This window comes from Ornithodoros turicata, chromosome 9, assembly GCF_037126465.1.
Source record: "Ornithodoros turicata isolate Travis chromosome 9, ASM3712646v1, whole genome shotgun sequence".
Classification (NCBI taxonomy): Eukaryota; Metazoa; Arthropoda; class Arachnida; order Ixodida; family Argasidae; genus Ornithodoros; species Ornithodoros turicata.
Genome location: NC_088209.1, coordinates 8,999,245 through 9,017,675, shown reverse-complemented (window position 1 = coordinate 9,017,675; position 18,431 = coordinate 8,999,245). Strand labels below are relative to the sequence as shown.

The 18,431-nt window shown below is 49.4% G+C and overlaps 1 protein-coding gene across 2 annotated transcripts in view; it reads left to right on the top strand.

The window, feature by feature from the left end:
• Nucleotides 1-18,127, top strand: part of LOC135369277 (balbiani ring protein 3-like) — a 43,735-nt gene extending 25,608 nt beyond the window's left edge. For both annotated transcript variants that reach the window (XM_064602885.1, XM_064602884.1), the window contains 2 exons: nt 5,834-6,003; nt 17,988-18,127. In XM_064602885.1, coding sequence (XP_064458955.1) covers nt 5,834-6,003; nt 17,988-18,081 — 264 coding nt within the window. In that variant the 3' untranslated portion in view covers nt 18,082-18,127. The remainder of the gene's footprint in view (nt 1-5,833; nt 6,004-17,987) is intronic.
• Nucleotides 18,128-18,431: the final 304 nt, after the last annotated feature.

The following is an 18,431-nucleotide window of genomic DNA, read 5'->3' as shown; positions in this document are numbered from 1 at the left end:
TGGGCTGTATATAGCAAGCAGCGAAAAAGAACCAAGTTAGACCCGAAGGGGGGCAGCCGAGTGTGTACTTGTTGGTTACCCTGAGGGCGTTAAGGGGTAAAAGCTCTGGGACTAGAGAAACGACAGATTCTTCGTGAGTCGAGATGTTGTATTCGACGAAAACAGTTTTCCAACCAAAACCAGAGCACATGTCAACGAGAAATCTACAGCAGCGACTCAAAACACAGATACCTACGACGGAGTTGTATTTCTCAACCTTGAGGATGATGAATTAATCGCACCGCAAGCAGCATGCTAATGGGAGGTAAATATCAGTACGAGTGCGACGAACTTTTGCGAGGTCCAACACGAAGAAAATAATGAAGACACACCGCAATCAAATTCAAACCATTTTCCAAGACTCAGAGTGACTAGCATACAAGCCGCGACCGAACTACTGCTGTGTAGTCAACAGTGACTTTATCCGAGAGCCCACTGCTGTCGAAGAAGCTCTGTCTACGCCTGATGAAAGGAACTGGCGGTACGCCACACAGGAGGAGCTTAATAACCTAAAGAGGAACGGTACATGGGAAGCAGTTCCGAGGCCGAAGGGCCGACGTGTCGTGAAATGGAAGTGGGTATTTAGAAAAAAATACGAGGAAAATGGGGACTTTTTGCTTGCGGATACTCCAAAGTTCAACGCAACCTTCTCCCCAGTTATAAAATTGAAGTCTATTCGCATATTGCTCGCGTTAGTAGTCTAATGGGGATGGCCTGTACAAAAGGTCGATATAACCGCAGCTTACTTGAATGGTACTTTGAAGGAAACCATATACCGTATTTTCACGCGTATTAGCCGCGGCTTATGCGCAATTTTTTTTTCTCACGGGCGCCCTGCAGCTTATCCACCGGTGCGGCTTATCTGATGACTATTTTTTCCTGGTATTTTCCCCATACACCGATTTTAACAGCACTGCCCTGCCGATGCACGAACAGTGCGTAACAGGAACGGGTCCATATTCGAGTAGATTGATCTTCCTGGTGCATTCCCCCAAGCAGCTTTAAGGAAAGTGGTGACAGTGATTCACGTCTTCTGGAAGATCGCGGACCCATCAGTCCACGAAAAACACCCGACAAGGGCACAATCCGATCTTGGTAGAACTCCAGAACTGACCTCCTCTGTTGTACACTGTGCCGACCCCGGAGTATGGACCACAGGGTTTATGGCCTTCTCTATGGTCTCCTTTGTCGCACAAATCAGTCGTCTCGTATTGCCCGCGGCTTATCTGCGGGTGCGGCTTATCTGCCAGAAAATTTTCAAAACGTCCCAAAAAACGCGTCCTGCGGCTTATCTGCGGTGCGGCTTATACGCGTGAAATTACGGTACGTGGAACAACCTGTCCCGTTCCATGAAGAGTTTATATGGACTGTGCCAGTCAGGAAGCGAGTGGAATATTCGACTGGACAAATTTTGAAACAGTGAGGGGCTATCCAGATCAAAAGCAGATCCGTGTGTCTATTTCAACATCGAAGAAGGCATTATTGTCGGAGTATATATGTGGACGACATACTGATTCTTGCGAAGAATGACACGAAGTGCAACGACTTGAAGGAGAGCCATGAAGAACGTCTTTGAAGTCAAAGATCTTGGTGAGGCAAACTACATACTGTCAATGAGAATTCAACGTCACCAAGATGGAAGACTCACTCTCGACCAAACAGCCTACGCCGAAGACATCGTGAATACCTTCCGGGATGAAAGACGCAAAGGGGGCTTCATCGCCACTGGACCTTGCATGGGTTTGGGGAACTCACTAAACAGTTGGTGTATTTTCTGCCGAGTATCACTAAAATGTGCTGCGTGACAGCACACGAATGCAAGTGTGACTCGTTGAGAGTTACATTAAAGGGTCGGTCTCGTACAGCCGGGGCGATTCCGAAACTTAGCCAAAACTACCTTCACGAGTACTGTATACACATAACCGTCAAAGTTTCATTCGCAATAACCGAGTCGTTTTCGAGGAACTTGTCGAAACGTGCCGTAATAGCAGACGACGAAACCTGCGCTTCTCTCATGCATACATCACGGGTGACGTCGGCCTGCGGGTACGTCGTCGTCATGGCAATTGTAACTTGCAGAAGGACCTTAAGCCGAGTCATCCCCTTTGCTCTCGGGGACACTCAGGCATATATCTCGGACAGCAGAGAATGTAGTCCGAGCATTAACTGTGGGGTCTCCGATAATGTGGCGCATAATTGCATACATGGAAGCTAATACCCCTGTCACACGGCAAATTAAATGTCATTCCCAGCGAATGATGTTCGCACTGAATGACATTCGTTTCGTGTCACACGGTGAAATCAAAATGGCAATACATGCGAATGACATTCGCTTTTCGCTCTCGCACCGACAGCGTAACCTCGCACTAGGGTGGCATCAAAAACAACAACGATAAACCGTATGAAGAAATGAAAGACGAATGAAAAGTTGTACTCCAATATTTTATCACGAATTTTATAATTTTTGACGCGAAGGAAGGAAGGCTAGGCACTGTTTTTCGGAGAACTACTCTGGTTCCCAGTACCCAAGCAGCACAATGTATACTGAAAGTCGAGTGCAATAGGGGTGGGTGGAAGGCCTTGAGCAGACTCGTGAAACTATTGTACTCGACTTTCAGTACATTGTGCTGCTTGGGTAGCCACGTTGCCAAGTGTGGTGCGGAGAGGCTTCTTAGTTGTCTTTGCCAAGGGAATTTAGCCAATTTGGTGTCTTTGATAAGGCAACGGTTCTGTGAAATAATCTAATGTTTCGCTAGTTTCGAGCAAAAGAAATAAAACTATAACTAATGCTTCAGATGTTCGGCCCTGGTGTCTTAAATATCGACAATGACATCGTTTACGAATGGCATTCTATTTCTTCGTGTAGCTCGATGCAAGGCGACATTCGGTGCGATTGTCATTCGGTTTACCGTGTGACCGGGGTATTAGTCACGTATGTTCTTACCGCGAGTATTTAATGCGGTTTTTAAATAAGCACGCACTCCTCCTCCATGTACGTCGTCAGCGACATTTCATTTCGAAGCACGATCACTGTGCAACGGGGAGTGTAATGGAAGCGCGCGTAATATATTTTTGGTCGGAGCTGTAATGCGACCGCGCGCGCCGATGGCCGGCGACTTCAGATGTGTGATTGCCGGTGGGGTTGTCCTGCGACTTTTAACTTGTCCCTGAGGACTGACATAGTTGTTCTAAACCACCATGTTTGCCACTTCTTAGAATGTGCGTTTTTCGCCTGAGAACTGAAAGAAAATGTACGAGAGTTGACGCGGTCCCCAGTAATTTCTGAAAGTCGTCTGCTCACGCTGGCGCACTAGCGCGCGCAAAAACAGACGACTTCTGTATCCTATCACGTGCTTTCCCACAGGGCGACGTGGCCGTTCTTAGTGTTGCCAACACAGATCGCGGTATGCTCTGCAATCTCTATCAGTTTAATTCGGTTATTTAATAACCGTGACGTGTTTTGTCGGGTAAATTCTCAGTATTCCATTTTCAACAAAGGGCAATCGAATGGTACACTTTATGAAAGGGGCAGGGGGTACGAGACCGTCCCTTTAAATCAGTCCGTCTGACAGGGGTACAGTTTTAGACGCCATATCGAGGTGCTAATTTTGCGCGTATCTATGGATCAGTATTTTAAGGTGAAAACATAAAGAACAGGGAATATGCTTATGACTACTTGATTTACCTGTCTTCAGTGGAAAATGCATTAAGTATGTTCTGGAAACGTATTTTTCGCGGCGTACTTACTTGCACAGACCGGCAGTCCCGCGATAGTCGTGGAAGGAAAAGGACGCGGACAACAAATTTTAGGGAATGTAGGAACACTAGTTTACTTAATGGGCAGCAAATTAAACGTGCAAATGAAAAAGGGTCGACGTTTCCACAGTGGCACTGTCTTCGTCAGGGCAAATGATGCATAGGCGGTTACACATTGCTTAAATGGGTTTGGTACGTGACGTCATAATCGGTACAAGCACGCCACGAGGCGGTTGTCGGTGAGCAGCCTGTTAATAGCATGTTTTCTGAACGGCTAAGCCGTATTAACAGAGAGCAGAAAAGAAAAGTAAATGAGGGCGTCCTTTTTCGGCACACGTGCCGTTGTTACTATTAGTTTTCCATTATGACGGCCTACACAGTGCGCTCACATGGAAAATATATATCTGTTGAGTCACCTCTTGAACGCGGTGGGCCTCATTAATACCTTTCCTTGACAAGCTTCACTGGGTCAGGAAGTACCCGCTCACCCTTCCGCCTCTCCCTGAGAAACGGGGAAAGCCTGTCCTTACCAGGACCATCCCGCCCACGACCATAACACTCGCCTGTTCGCCTATGGGAGTTCCGTCCGCGACTCGAGGAGCGGAAGTAAAGTGTTTACGCGCGGAGCGCTCGCCAGGGGCGCCACTTGCCATACCCACGCAGAAGAGCGCCTGTTGTAGCTCAGCTGTGTGCAATATGAATGATCCTCGTGGTTAATTACTCGTGCGTTTGTGTATTGTCGCAGGTTCTCTGTGCGTGTAGAGCTAAGAGTTGCGATACTGTGCTCTGAAGCATAAGGTGATACGTAAAACTGTAAACTTTGCGCGCTATGCGCTGTACATCGTACATATATGAGCTTGTCACCTTCTGTGTTGGGCCAGTTAGCATGTGCTTAAGATTGTTAGATGCAAGCGTGTTCACAGCGCGTGAGAGGCTTTACGTTAAGGGGAATCATTTCTGCGCAAGACAATAGAGAAAGTTTGTTCGCACACCGCTCAGAAACGGCGTAAAATATCGTCAAATCAGAAGTACTGGCGTATTCTCCTTGCTTTACCCTTGTCAATGACACATTTTGTAGAATCCCAGGGCTATCCGTTGATTTGTATTTGATATGTATTGAGCCCGAATTCGCAAATATTTTAGTGCGCGACACTCTATCGATAATGGCAGCACATGTTCGAGACGCACCAAACTTTAATTAATGAAAAATCAACGGCTCAACCTTGTCCTCTAAAAAACACGTCATTGACTAGAGAAAAGCTAAGAGACCACGCCAGTGCCAATCTTATGATGATAGTTTAGAGCGTTCACGTGTCTTGTGCGAACGAAAATCGCCCACAGATTTCTGAAGAAGTGGTTACTCCTTAATAGGCAGTTATAGGGAATACGACCGTAAGAAGAAACGCAAAGAAACGACTGACACCAGTTACGACGACATCCCAAAGAATTTGTTGTATAAGCAGGCGTGGTCGAGTACCCCGCTTTCTGTGGTTCTGGGCGCTCGGGTGAAAAGATCATTTGGCGTATGTTGATCACTGCTGCCCGCGTGCCCAGAGCAACAGAATGCCCAGAACCTCCGCACATTTTTTCGGATGAAATTAGTTTTTTCGGATGAAATTAGTTTTTGGAAATGGGCATTCGGAAAACATGGGGCCTCAGTGCCGGTTCCAGCTGGCGCTGCCGCTGTGCTGTCTGTTTGAGCGCTTGCGAACAAATTTGAAAACGGCTAATAATCACTCATAAAACAAATCCGTCCTTATGGGAACCCATCAGTGAGCAGTAGCCACCGGATGTCATCGTGGCGTTAAATTTCTGAACGTTCACTGGCGTCCGATGGCGTGAAACGCAAGAAGCGCGTTTCACTCATTCACTTATCCCGCAAAGGAACTGGCGAATTTCGGGGCACTTACCTCGCCACGCAAATTCACGTATTGTCGGATCTCTGAAACCCTCTGTACCGTAAGAGCCATTATAGGAAACCGGCGTTTTAGAGCATCTCATGTTGTCGCTTGGTCAGAGACTTTTTCTTCTCGTATAGCACTACAACCGGGACACCTGTTCCTGCGAGTGTACCAACGACGCTGAGAAAGAACGCTGCCGACCACTTTCACCACCCATGCGGTGGAACTCGTATTGGTGCTTTTGTCAGTGCCCAGAATGGCACAGTTGCGGCAGTCCACAGGACTACTTCGACCAAGACTTATGCAGGTTAGTGCACTCCCGCTGTATAGTGGATAAGGCAATTAATAGATATCTGCCGGAGAAACGTCGTCACGACGTTGGTAGACAGGCTGGAACCGAAACATATCGGAGGGCTGGGTTCCACGAACGGTCACTTGTTCGGGTCACTAAATAAGCTACGTTTCAGAGTATCGACACTCAGATCCAAGAGTGAGCATGCGCCATCTTGTTTCCGCGCCACGCTACGCACGCGCACCTTAGCGCACGATACCATCTATGAAATGTTCCTTTCGTTTACAAGCAGCGGCCTTGAGCTCACATTGACACCCTCGGGACGCACTGGTTGACGATACATGGATTATGGCACAACAATCACACACGCTTCTCTATCCTAGAGTCACTAAATAGGGGAACAGAGTACCGCATTCGTTTTCCGCGTACCTTGGGATGCGTACCTCGTACCTCGACCACCTTTCACCCGAAAAGTGTGTCGAGCTCCATTTCACGCGCCAAAGCTATGACCAATTTCCCTTTTTGGCTTGGTGCAAAGAAGCTTGAGCCGGTACGCTTCCACCGATTCCTTGGCGTGGTAATAGACTCGGACTTGCGCTGGGCTCGGCACATAGGCGCCGACTGCGGGGGGAATCCCCCCCCCCCCCCGGGAAAATGAAAACTCTCCGCCTCTGGCTCGGCACATTAAACACCTTGAAACTATAGTGCAGCGATGGCTCCCCGCAATTCAACATCTTTCTGGCTCAGGATGGGGCTGTGATCAGCGTTCCCTGCTCGCGGTTCACGCGGCGTTGGTGAGGGCGACTGTGCTTTACAGCCTTCCTATTCTGCAGGGGATATCAACAACATCATTAAATACCCTTCGGACCCTGTTTGCTCGAAGCCTTCGTCGGTGCCTCGGAGTTCCAAGAATGGCTGAAACACGGCAAGTACTGGCTGAAGCTGGTGAGCTACCGATTGAGGTTCTCCGTGGACGTGAAACGGCTCGGCACTTCCTCCGTTTCCGTGCTCACATTCCCCGTCATCCGCTCCTCAGGAAAATTCGATACCGCCCTGAAAGCGACTTCTATCGAGTAGCGCAGAGGACGCGCCAGACTCTCACTGGCTTCATAGCTAAGGACATTATACCGCCGGAAGCCCCCTGGTCTCTGCCGGTATCACCGACTTTTGTACGCCTTCCAAACCTTCTGGAAAGAAGAGATCAGGTGCCCCCTCAAGTCCTCCGAGTCCATTTTCATGCTCTGGTAGACGAGAAGTTTTCTATGTTTACGGCAGCATATACCGATGGCGCATCCCGAAACAACAAGTCCGCCTCAGCCTTCATCATACCATCCGAAGGCGTAGTGCACGGAAGACGCCTTTCACATCCAACCTCCTCCACAGCTGCGGAACTCTATGCCATCCTTTTCTTTCTACAACACATCGCTGATTCTACCATAGGTGGGCATTTTGGTGAAACCTCACTCGCCCTCACCCTCACGGCCCTCACGGGCACATGCCCTCAGTCGCCCTCACCCTCACCGCCCTCACGAGCACATGCCCTCCCTCGCCCTCACGGCCCTCACAGACACATGCCCTCAATCGCCCTCACCCTCACCGCCCTCACGAGCACAGGCCCTCACTCGCCCTCACCCTCACTGCACTCACAAACGCAAGCCCTGAGGGTCTTACCCTCATAATGTCTCCTGTGGGTGCACTCATGAGGTCTGAGGGGCGCCAGGTCTCTGTGAGTGAAGTCACTGGTGAGGCCTGAGGTATGTGATTCCAGCGACACAACCACTGGCTGTGTACACTTTAAAGGGCTGGTGTGCACATATTTAACAATTTCGTCTACGTCGCGCTGGGAACACAGCAAAGCGTCCTGAGCTGACTGATTACTTTGCGATATGGTTCCAGCGACCTAACTACAGGCAGGGTGCACTTTAAAGGGCTGGTGTGCACGTTTTTACAAATTTAGTCTATGTCGCGCTGGGAACACAGCAAAGCGTCCTGAGCTGACTGATTACTTGGCGATATGGTTCCAGCGACGCAACTACAGGCAGGGTGCACTTTAAAGGGCTGGTGTGCACGTTTTTACAAATTTAGTCTATGTCGCGCTGGGAACACAGCAAAGCGTCCTGAGCTGACTGATTACTTGGCGATATGGTTCCAGCGACGCAACTACAGGCAGGGTGCACTTTAAAGGGCTGGTGTGCACGTTTTTACAAATTTAGTCCATGTCGCGCTGGGAACACAGCAAAACGTCCTGAGCTGACTGATTACTTGGCGATATGGTTCCAGCGACCCAACTACCGGGAGGGTGCACTTTAAAGGGCTGGTGTGCACGTTTTTACCAATTTCGTGTATGTTGCGCTGGGAACACAGCTAACCGTCCTGAGCTGACTGATTACTTGGCGATATGGTTCCAACGACCCAACGACAGGCAGAGTGCACTTTAAAGGGCTGGTGTGCACGTTTTTACCAATTTCGTCTATGTTGCGCTGGGAACACAGCAAAGCGCCCTGAGCTGACTGATTACTTGGTGATATGGTTCCAGTGACCGAACTACCGGCAGGGTGCACTTTAAAGGGCTGGTGTGCCCGTTTTTAGCAATTTCGTCTACGTCGCGCTGGGAACACAGTGAAGCGTCCTGAGCTGACTGATTACCTGGTGATATGGTTCCAGCGACCCAACGACAGGCAGAGTGCACTTTAAAGGGCTGGTGTGCACGTTTTTACCAATTTCGTCTATGTTGCGCTGGGAACACAGCAAAGCGCCCTGAGCTGACTGATTACTTGGTGATATGGTTCCAGTGACCGAACTACCGGCAGGGTGCACTTTAAAGGGCTGGTGTGCCCGTTTTTAGCAATTTCGTCTACGTCGCGCTGGGAACACAGTGAAGCGTCCTGAGCTGACTGATTACCTGGTGATATGGTTCCAGCGACGCAACTACAGGCAGGGTGCACTTTAAAGGGCTGGTGTGCACGTTTTTACAAATTTAGTCTATGTCGCGCTGGGAACACAGCAAAGCGTCCTGAGCTGACTGATTACTTGGCGATATGGTTCCAGCGACGCAACTACAGGCAGGGTGCACTTTAAAGGGCTGGTGTGCACGTTTTTACAAATTTAGTCCATGTCGCGCTGGGAACACAGCAAAACGTCCTGAGCTGACTGATTACTTGGCGATATGGTTCCAGCGACCCAACTACCGGGAGGGCGCACTTTAAAGGGCTGGTGTGCACGTTTTTACCAATTTCGTGTATGTTGCGCTGGGAACACAGCTAACCGTCCTGAGCTGACTGATTACTTGGCGATATGGTTCCAACGACCCAACGACAGGCAGAGTGCACTTTAAAGGGCTGGTGTGCACGTTTTTACCAATTTCGTCTATGTTGCGCTGGGAACACAGCAAAGCGCCCTGAGCTGACTGATTACTTGGTGATATGGTTCCAGTGACCGAACTACCGGCAGGGTGCACTTTAAAGGGCTGGTGTGCCCGTTTTTAGCAATTTCGTCTACGTCGCGCTGGGAACACAGTGAAGCGTCCTGAGCTGACTGATTACCTGGTGATATGGTTCCAGCGACCCAACGACAGGCAGAGTGCACTTTAAAGGGCTGGTGTGCACGTTTTTACCAATTTCGTCTATGTTGCGCTGGGAACACAGCAAAGCGCCCTGAGCTGACTGATTACTTGGTGATATGGTTCCAGTGACCGAACTACCGGCAGGGTGCACTTTAAAGGGCTGGTGTGCCCGTTTTTAGCAATTTCGTCTACGTCGCGCTGGGAACACAGTGAAGCGTCCTGAGCTGACTGATTACCTGGTGATATGGTTCCAGCGACGCAACTACAGGCAGGGTGCACTTTAAAGGGCTGGTGTGCACGTTTTTACAAATTTAGTCTATGTCGCGCTGGGAACACAGCAAAGCGTCCTGAGCTGACTGATTACTTGGCGATATGGTTCCAGCGACGCAACTACAGGCAGGGTGCACTTTAAAGGGCTGGTGTGCACGTTTTTACAAATTTAGTCCATGTCGCGCTGGGAACACAGCAAAACGTCCTGAGCTGACTGATTACTTGGCGATATGGTTCCAGCGACCCAACTACCGGGAGGGCGCACTTTAAAGGGCTGGTGTGCACGTTTTTACCAATTTCGTGTATGTTGCGCTGGGAACACAGCTAACCGTCCTGAGCTGACTGATTACTTGGCGATATGGTTCCAACGACCCAACGACAGGCAGAGTGCACTTTAAAGGGCTGGTGTGCACGTTTTTACCAATTTCGTCTATGTTGCGCTGGGAACACAGCAAAGCGCCCTGAGCTGACTGATTACTTGGTGATATGGTTCCAGTGACCGAACTACCGGCAGGGTGCACTTTAAAGGGCTGGTGTGCCCGTTTTTAGCAATTTCGTCTACGTCGCGCTGGGAACACAGTGAAGCGTCCTGAGCTGACTGATTACCTGGTGATATGGTTCCAGCGACCCAACGACAGGCAGAGTGCACTTTAAAGGGCTGGTGTGCACGTTTTTACCAATTTCGTCTATGTTGCGCTGGGAACACAGCAAAGCGCCCTGAGCTGACTGATTACTTGGTGATATGGTTCCAGTGACCGAACTACCGGCAGGGTGCACTTTAAAGGGCTGGTGTGCCCGTTTTTAGCAATTTCGTCTACGTCGCGCTGGGAACACAGTGAAGCGTCCTGAGCTGACTGATTACCTGGTGATATGGTTCCAGCGACGCAACTACAGGCAGGGTGCACTTTAAAGGGCTGGTGTGCACGTTTTTACAAATTTAGTCTATGTCGCGCTGGGAACACAGCAAAGCGTCCTGAGCTGACTGATTACTTGGCGATATGGTTCCAGCGACGCAACTACAGGCAGGGTGCACTTTAAAGGGCTGGTGTGCACGTTTTTACAAATTTAGTCCATGTCGCGCTGGGAACACAGCAAAACGTCCTGAGCTGACTGATTACTTGGCGATATGGTTCCAGCGACCCAACTACCGGGAGGGCGCACTTTAAAGGGCTGGTGTGCACGTTTTTACCAATTTCGTGTATGTTGCGCTGGGAACACAGCTAACCGTCCTGAGCTGACTGATTACTTGGCGATATGGTTCCAACGACCCAACGACAGGCAGAGTGCACTTTAAAGGGCTGGTGTGCACGTTTTTACCAATTTCGTCTATGTTGCGCTGGGAACACAGCAAAGCGCCCTGAGCTGACTGATTACTTGGTGATATGGTTCCAGTGACCGAACTACCGGCAGGGTGCACTTTAAAGGGCTGGTGTGCCCGTTTTTAGCAATTTCGTCTACGTCGCGCTGGGAACACAGTGAAGCGTCCTGAGCTGACTGATTACCTGGTGATATGGTTCCAGCGACCCAACGACAGGCAGAGTGCACTTTAAAGGGCTGGTGTGCACGTTTTTACCAATTTCGTCTATGTTGCGCTGGGAACACAGCAAAGCGCCCTGAGCTGACTGATTACTTGGTGATATGGTTCCAGTGACCGAACTACCGGCAGGGTGCACTTTAAAGGGCTGGTGTGCCCGTTTTTAGCAATTTCGTCTACGTCGCGCTGGGAACACAGTGAAGCGTCCTGAGCTGACTGATTACCTGGTGATATGGTTCCAGCGACGCAACTACAGGCAGGGTGCACTTTAAAGGGCTGGTGTGCACGTTTTTACAAATTTAGTCTATGTCGCGCTGGGAACACAGCAAAGCGTCCTGAGCTGACTGATTACTTGGCGATATGGTTCCAGCGACGCAACTACAGGCAGGGTGCACTTTAAAGGGCTGGTGTGCACGTTTTTACAAATTTAGTCCATGTCGCGCTGGGAACACAGCAAAACGTCCTGAGCTGACTGATTACTTGGCGATATGGTTCCAGCGACCCAACTACCGGGAGGGCGCACTTTAAAGGGCTGGTGTGCACGTTTTTACCAATTTCGTGTATGTTGCGCTGGGAACACAGCTAACCGTCCTGAGCTGACTGATTACTTGGCGATATGGTTCCAACGACCCAACGACAGGCAGAGTGCACTTTAAAGGGCTGGTGTGCACGTTTTTACCAATTTCGTCTATGTTGCGCTGGGAACACAGCAAAGCGCCCTGAGCTGACTGATTACTTGGTGATATGGTTCCAGTGACCGAACTACCGGCAGGGTGCACTTTAAAGGGCTGGTGTGCCCGTTTTTAGCAATTTCGTCTACGTCGCGCTGGGAACACAGTGAAGCGTCCTGAGCTGACTGATTACCTGGTGATATGGTTCCAGCGACCCAACGACAGGCAGAGTGCACTTTAAAGGGCTGGTGTGCACGTTTTTACCAATTTCGTCTATGTTGCGCTGGGAACACAGCAAAGCGCCCTGAGCTGACTGATTACTTGGTGATATGGTTCCAGTGACCGAACTACCGGCAGGGTGCACTTTAAAGGGCTGGTGTGCCCGTTTTTAGCAATTTCGTCTACGTCGCGCTGGGAACACAGTGAAGCGTCCTGAGCTGACTGATTACCTGGTGATATGGTTCCAGCGACGCAACTACAGGCAGGGTGCACTTTAAAGGGCTGGTGTGCACGTTTTTACCAATTTCGTGTATGTTGCGCTGGGAACACAGCTAACCGTCCTGAGCTGACTGATTACTTGGCGATATGGTTCCAACGACCCAACGACAGGCAGAGTGCACTTTAAAGGGCTGGTGTGCACGTTTTTACCAATTTCGTCTATGTTGCGCTGGGAACACAGCAAAGCGCCCTGAGCTGACTGATTACTTGGTGATATGGTTCCAGTGACCGAACTACCGGCAGGGTGCACTTTAAAGGGCTGGTGTGCCCGTTTTTAGCAATTTCGTCTACGTCGCGCTGGGAACACAGTGAAGCGTCCTGAGCTGACTGATTACCTGGTGATATGGTTCCAGCGATCCAACTACAGGCAGGGTGCACTTTGAAGGGCTGGTGTGCCCGTTTTTAGCAATTTCGTCTACGTCGCGCTGGGAACACAGTGAAGCGTCCTGAGCTGACTGATTACCTGGTGATATGGTTCCAGCGATCCAACTACAGGCAGGGTGCACTTTGAAGGGCTGGTGTGCCCGTTTTTACCAATTTCGTCTATGTTGCGCTGGGAACACAGCAAAGCGCCCTGAGCTGACTGATTACTTGGTGATATGGTTCCAGTGACCGAACTACCGGCAGGGTGCACTTTAAAGGGCTGGTGTGCCCGTTTTTAGCAATTTCGTCTACGTCGCGCTGGGAACACAGTGAAGCGTCCTGAGCTGACTGATTACCTGGTGATATGGTTCCAGCGATCCAACTACAGGCAGGGTGCACTTTGAAGGGCTGGTGTGCCCGTTTTTACCAATTTCGTCTATGTTGCGCTGGGAACACAGCAAAGCGCCCTGAGCTGACTGATTACTTGGTGATATGGTTCCAGTGACCGAACTACCGGCAGGGTGCACTTTAAAGGGCTGGTGTGCCCGTTTTTTTTGGGTGGTGTGCTCCCGATAGCGCTTGGAGACTGGGAGGTCCGCGGTTCGAATCCGCGGGCCGGCTGTGCCGTCTGGGGTTTTTCCTGGGTTTCCCTCAGATGTGTAATAGGCGTATGCCGGCACAGTTCCCCTGAAGTCGGCCCATGGACGCAGCTATCCTCCCCCCGAGCGGATTCCACTCGGTCTTCTACTTCACCCTTTCCTCTCCTCCTCTCCACCACCTTTCCCTTCCCGAGAAACATGCCGCCTAATCAGGCAGGCAGACCTCTCGGTTCCTCCCAACGACACTCCTCCTCCTCCTCCTCCTGCAATTTGCAGACAACTCCGACAATACACCAAATCTTCAAGAAGGTTAATCCCAAATAGGGAACACGTGGAGGACACAGCCTCTTTGTAAGATAACGGCCTCTGTGCCCTCCTTTCGGCTATTTGCCCGGTCTTCGCAGAATGAGTTGTGATATCGGGCAGCTTATTCGAAGGCAGACAGTGGAGGATTGATGATAGGTCGAAGTCGAGTTGTCGCGAACCCCAGCTCGGAAAGTAGCGGCAAATTTGTAACGGAAGTACTTCTTTCGTTACCAGTTTAAAAAAGTAGCGCGATCTCTACTCCGCTACCGAAAAAAGTAACGGATACGGTAGCGCCGCTACTAGTAACGGCGCTACGTACAACACTGCTTGTTAGTCTAGGTGGCATTGACTGCTGCATGGCGTGTGCACGCCAGCGTGGTCTAAAGACAATGCACGAGCTGAATCGACGTTCAAGCAAGAAAGAGTCCGGTATAATTTCCATTGTAGATTCGTAATGGAATCAAACTATGATAACAAGTACAAAATTAACATAGCGTGTAATGCAATTTAAAGTGAACTTGTTTTTGGAATTTAGTGCCCCTTTAAGCAGTATGGCTAAACGGAGTTCCAGGAATAATTTAGCAGAATGGGTACAGATGAAGGCACGTTGACTCACGAAGCGGTTGGGCGGGTCGTCCGAGCTCGTCTGCTTCGCATCGAAATATACCGAGTGAAAAGTCCTCGGTAAATGCGCCGACTTTCGCTTACTGTAGTGTGAGCTGTGACGTGACCACGGTGTTACGTTCCCGGCTGTACGAACATGTCGGATGCTCAGAAACAACATTTCACAGTAAATCTGTTCCTGTGGCACAGTGGTTAGGATGATAGCTTACCACGCCGAGACTGGGAGGGGACACTGGCTCTCACCGGCTGTGTTGTCTGAGGTTTTCCCTCGGTTTTCCGAAGACTTTCCAGAGGAATGTCGGCACAGTTCCCCATGAAGTCTGCCCAGGACGCATACTAATCCCCCACTCCTTCTCTCCATATCTGTCCACGTCTGTGCGCAGCTCATAGCCACAGTTGCTTCGCGGCACTAACACGGAATTAAAAAAAAACACCCACCCATTTTGCACCCATTAGGGTGTAAAAGGGACGTAATTTGCGGATAGCACGCCACTTTTTTCACTTACACCCTTCGCTTCACCCTTGTGAAATTACAAGCGTGTTAGTGTTTAATTAGTTACAAGTGTAAAATGGGTGTACATTAGAAACACACCCTAATAACACCCTAAAACACCTTATGACTGTGTTACTGGCCGCGGATGTCTAAATTCCCATGTTTGCTACAAGCAGCATTTGAATACAGGGAATGGAATAGGCCATTTGAAACAGTTCCAGGGAGCAGTGCGCACCCTGGCAGCCCGTGCCAGAAAATGTGCCAAAACGACAGCCGTTTGGCTATCGCCAGGGATGGGATACTCCCATTGATCGCAATGGGGACGTTTTTCGGGCAGCAGCAGCGCCAAATACGACCCCAGTGGTTGCAAGACCAATTCTGCGCATGCGCATTCGCTATGATTTTGGATAAGGCGGCGGGTAGCGCATTCATCCGAGCACGCTGTTTTTCATGCTTATCCAACATGACGGAGCGCTCTGCGGCCTCTCCGGTGCTGGGGTTCTGTGCCTTTCATTAATTATTCTACTGGTTTACGAGGACGTCAGAAAGTGACAAAAGACAGATATTGGAACGGAAACACTGTATTCATCAAGCTTATTCATAGATATGCAAATATGATGTCACTACTTTTCTCGAAATCGCTGCACAGGCGTTGCAAAATAGCATAATTGCATAGTTTACAAACACATCACAGGGTTTCTTCGCAACAAGTCCCTTCTGGAGGAGGCATGCTTTGTGACTTGCTTTCCAGTATCATGAAGCTTGGCTTTCAGGCGGTCTTTATATATTGGCAAGGTTCTCTGGCACGCCCAATGTGGATTTCCGTACGTACACAACGCTTCCGGGAAAGCAGTTTCGGTGCTCTGCACCCCGAAAGATTTGAAAATAATCCATCAAATGTGAATCCTGCAATTCCGGTTTCCGCACGTACTAAAAACCTTCGCAGAGATACGACTATTCTTATACCAGTGCGATTTTGCTTGGCGTATATCCGTGTATCTGGAACTGGTGTCTATCACATCTGTGCAATACAAAATCGCATAACAGTTCACGCACCCACCCAGGCACATTCATCATAACTCATAATATTTCTACGGTTGCTTACTTTGAAAAATACAGGCTGATACAAAGCGCACACTAACGCACCAGTTTCCACCTTCCACTGCTGCCACTCCAACGGTCAACGGTTCAAAGCTCGCGCCCAATGTTTCCGATTGCTTGCTGGCGGTTCAAAGGAACGTGACCACGTGACACACACATTCTAAATAAAAGAGAACGAGTTTACTCAAAGAAACGTAGGCTCGCACTTTGTTCAGTTGTTGTAGAAGAAGTACACCTATTAAGTGGGGTTTTGTTTTCGTAGTGAAGAAGTCTTGCGAAGTGATGGCGCCCCAATCGATACTACCGTGGCGACACACTTGGCGCGGCCGCGAAACTCTCCCAGTGGCCCTCCCGAGCTATCGTCTCCGATCACAGCATTTCCCAGCATGGCTTCCCAGGAACTTTTGTAAACGGCACATTGAGGCTCTGGAACGTATGCATAGCTAAGGCTGCTGTTATAGATTATATGGACTCGGAGGGGTTTAAATTAAAACTATACGCTTTAGTGGTGACATGCACGATGGAGAGTGGCATAGACTGGAGTGGATGGAGAGTGGCATAGACTGGCAGTCATGCGGCCGTTGCAGATCGAGCAGCAACGGACCGTCCCAGCCTTGCAGAGGAGTGTATCGCCGCTCTGACAGTTATGTACAGTCAATCCTCGTTTTATGAGCACGAGGAACCAAGCGTTTTACGAACCGCGATATTCGAATAATGAATGGGCAATTTATGAACGGATCGTTCCGAGGTAAACAGAAACCTTCAAAGGGATTATTCCGTGGTCTTGTGAATGACGCGGTAGCAGCTAATATCGTCCAAACGCGTATTTCCACCGACGTTCCAAATCAACAAAAGCTCATTTCCTCCGAAGAAATATTCGGAGGTTCTGGGCTTTCGGTTGATCTGAGCATGCTGGTGGCAGTGACCCATATCCCCCAAATGCTCTTTTCATCCGAGCGCCCATAACTATAGAGTCACTTAGAGTCTACGCACAGCCAGACACGCAGCGTTTACACTGTGCAAGAGACACCCGATCACCTTGGCGACACAAGAGCAAAAATAAAAGGAAAAGAAAGCTCTGAACATGACGGACTGACTCCTCTTCTCTGTCGTGTTCCGCTGAGGTAATCGCTGGGTCAAAAACATTCAATTCATTCAATGCGTATCCTCACATCTATTGCGCAGACATAGAACGAGGGGATGGCATGACGATCTCCAATATGGTTTATTAACTGACGTCACCTCGCCGCCATACTGTAGGTCCAAGTTATGTTCCCGCATTAGTTCGCTGCCATATGCTTTTCGGGTGACTATTAACGTCGAAAACATGGAAATTGTTTGGATATGCTACAAATCACACTGCACAATAGCTTTGAAACGCCAAATATACGGTGGGTGCGATATGGTTAGCCTACAATATTGGACCTACAATATGGCAAGCGACAGTGGCGCTCTCCTGCGGATGACGTCATGTCAATAAACCCTATACGGGAAAACGAAAGAAACAAGCTATACTTTAGTCGGAATTAATGAATGCTCAGCTACTATATACCACACACTCGTATTGCAAATGACTCAACCACTCGAACCACTCTTTGCACTAACCGTGTATTCACACGAGCGACATTCACCCAGAAGCGAAAGATGCGTCATAGCTTTCTGCTGTCACGTGAGCACGACCGCTCAACGTCGTGTCTTCACCTACACTGATAACCGTAGGGAATATCCTGCGACGCAACCCCAAGATATTCCGTAACAGACGACAGGGAAATACGCTGACGGTGTCGTCTGCTAAAAACGCGCTGTACGCCACTCCCGGAATTCTGCACCGTGTAAATGCTCAACATAACACCGGGCGGAACTCTGGCTCTGTGAGGCAGTGTTTTCGCCTTTTCTTCCACTAGAATATTCTGTGAGGATGTCGCTGTCTGTGAGGATGTGTGAATACAAGGTAAAGGGAATAATCTCTTCGTTGCAGTTGTCAACCGTTCATGACCAACCTGCCGGACGCGAAGATGATCCTGAATGTCATGAAGCCGCTCGAGTGGACCAAGTTACCACCGCCGCTTTGAGGCTTTTCAAAAATGAAACACAATAAATTTTGTCATGGCACTAATATACTATAGTTTTCGTCCATGCTGCGAGAATTTTAGGCTCCCGATAGAAATTTTCCAATTTCATGCGGTCGTGCGAAATCGAACCGGGGGAAATGGGGAAGACTTCCGTGCGCGCCCAATACAGATACGAAGATATCACGCTAATCCAGACTTGTACAGGTTACTCGAAAAAGGTAATCGGTTACCGTTGCTATTACTCTGATGGCAAAATTCTTTTCACCGTTACAAATTACTCGGCCAAAATTGCAATAAAGTAAGGGCTCAAGTCTCAGGTTACTTCGACCAGAATTGCTTTCGAGAATAAG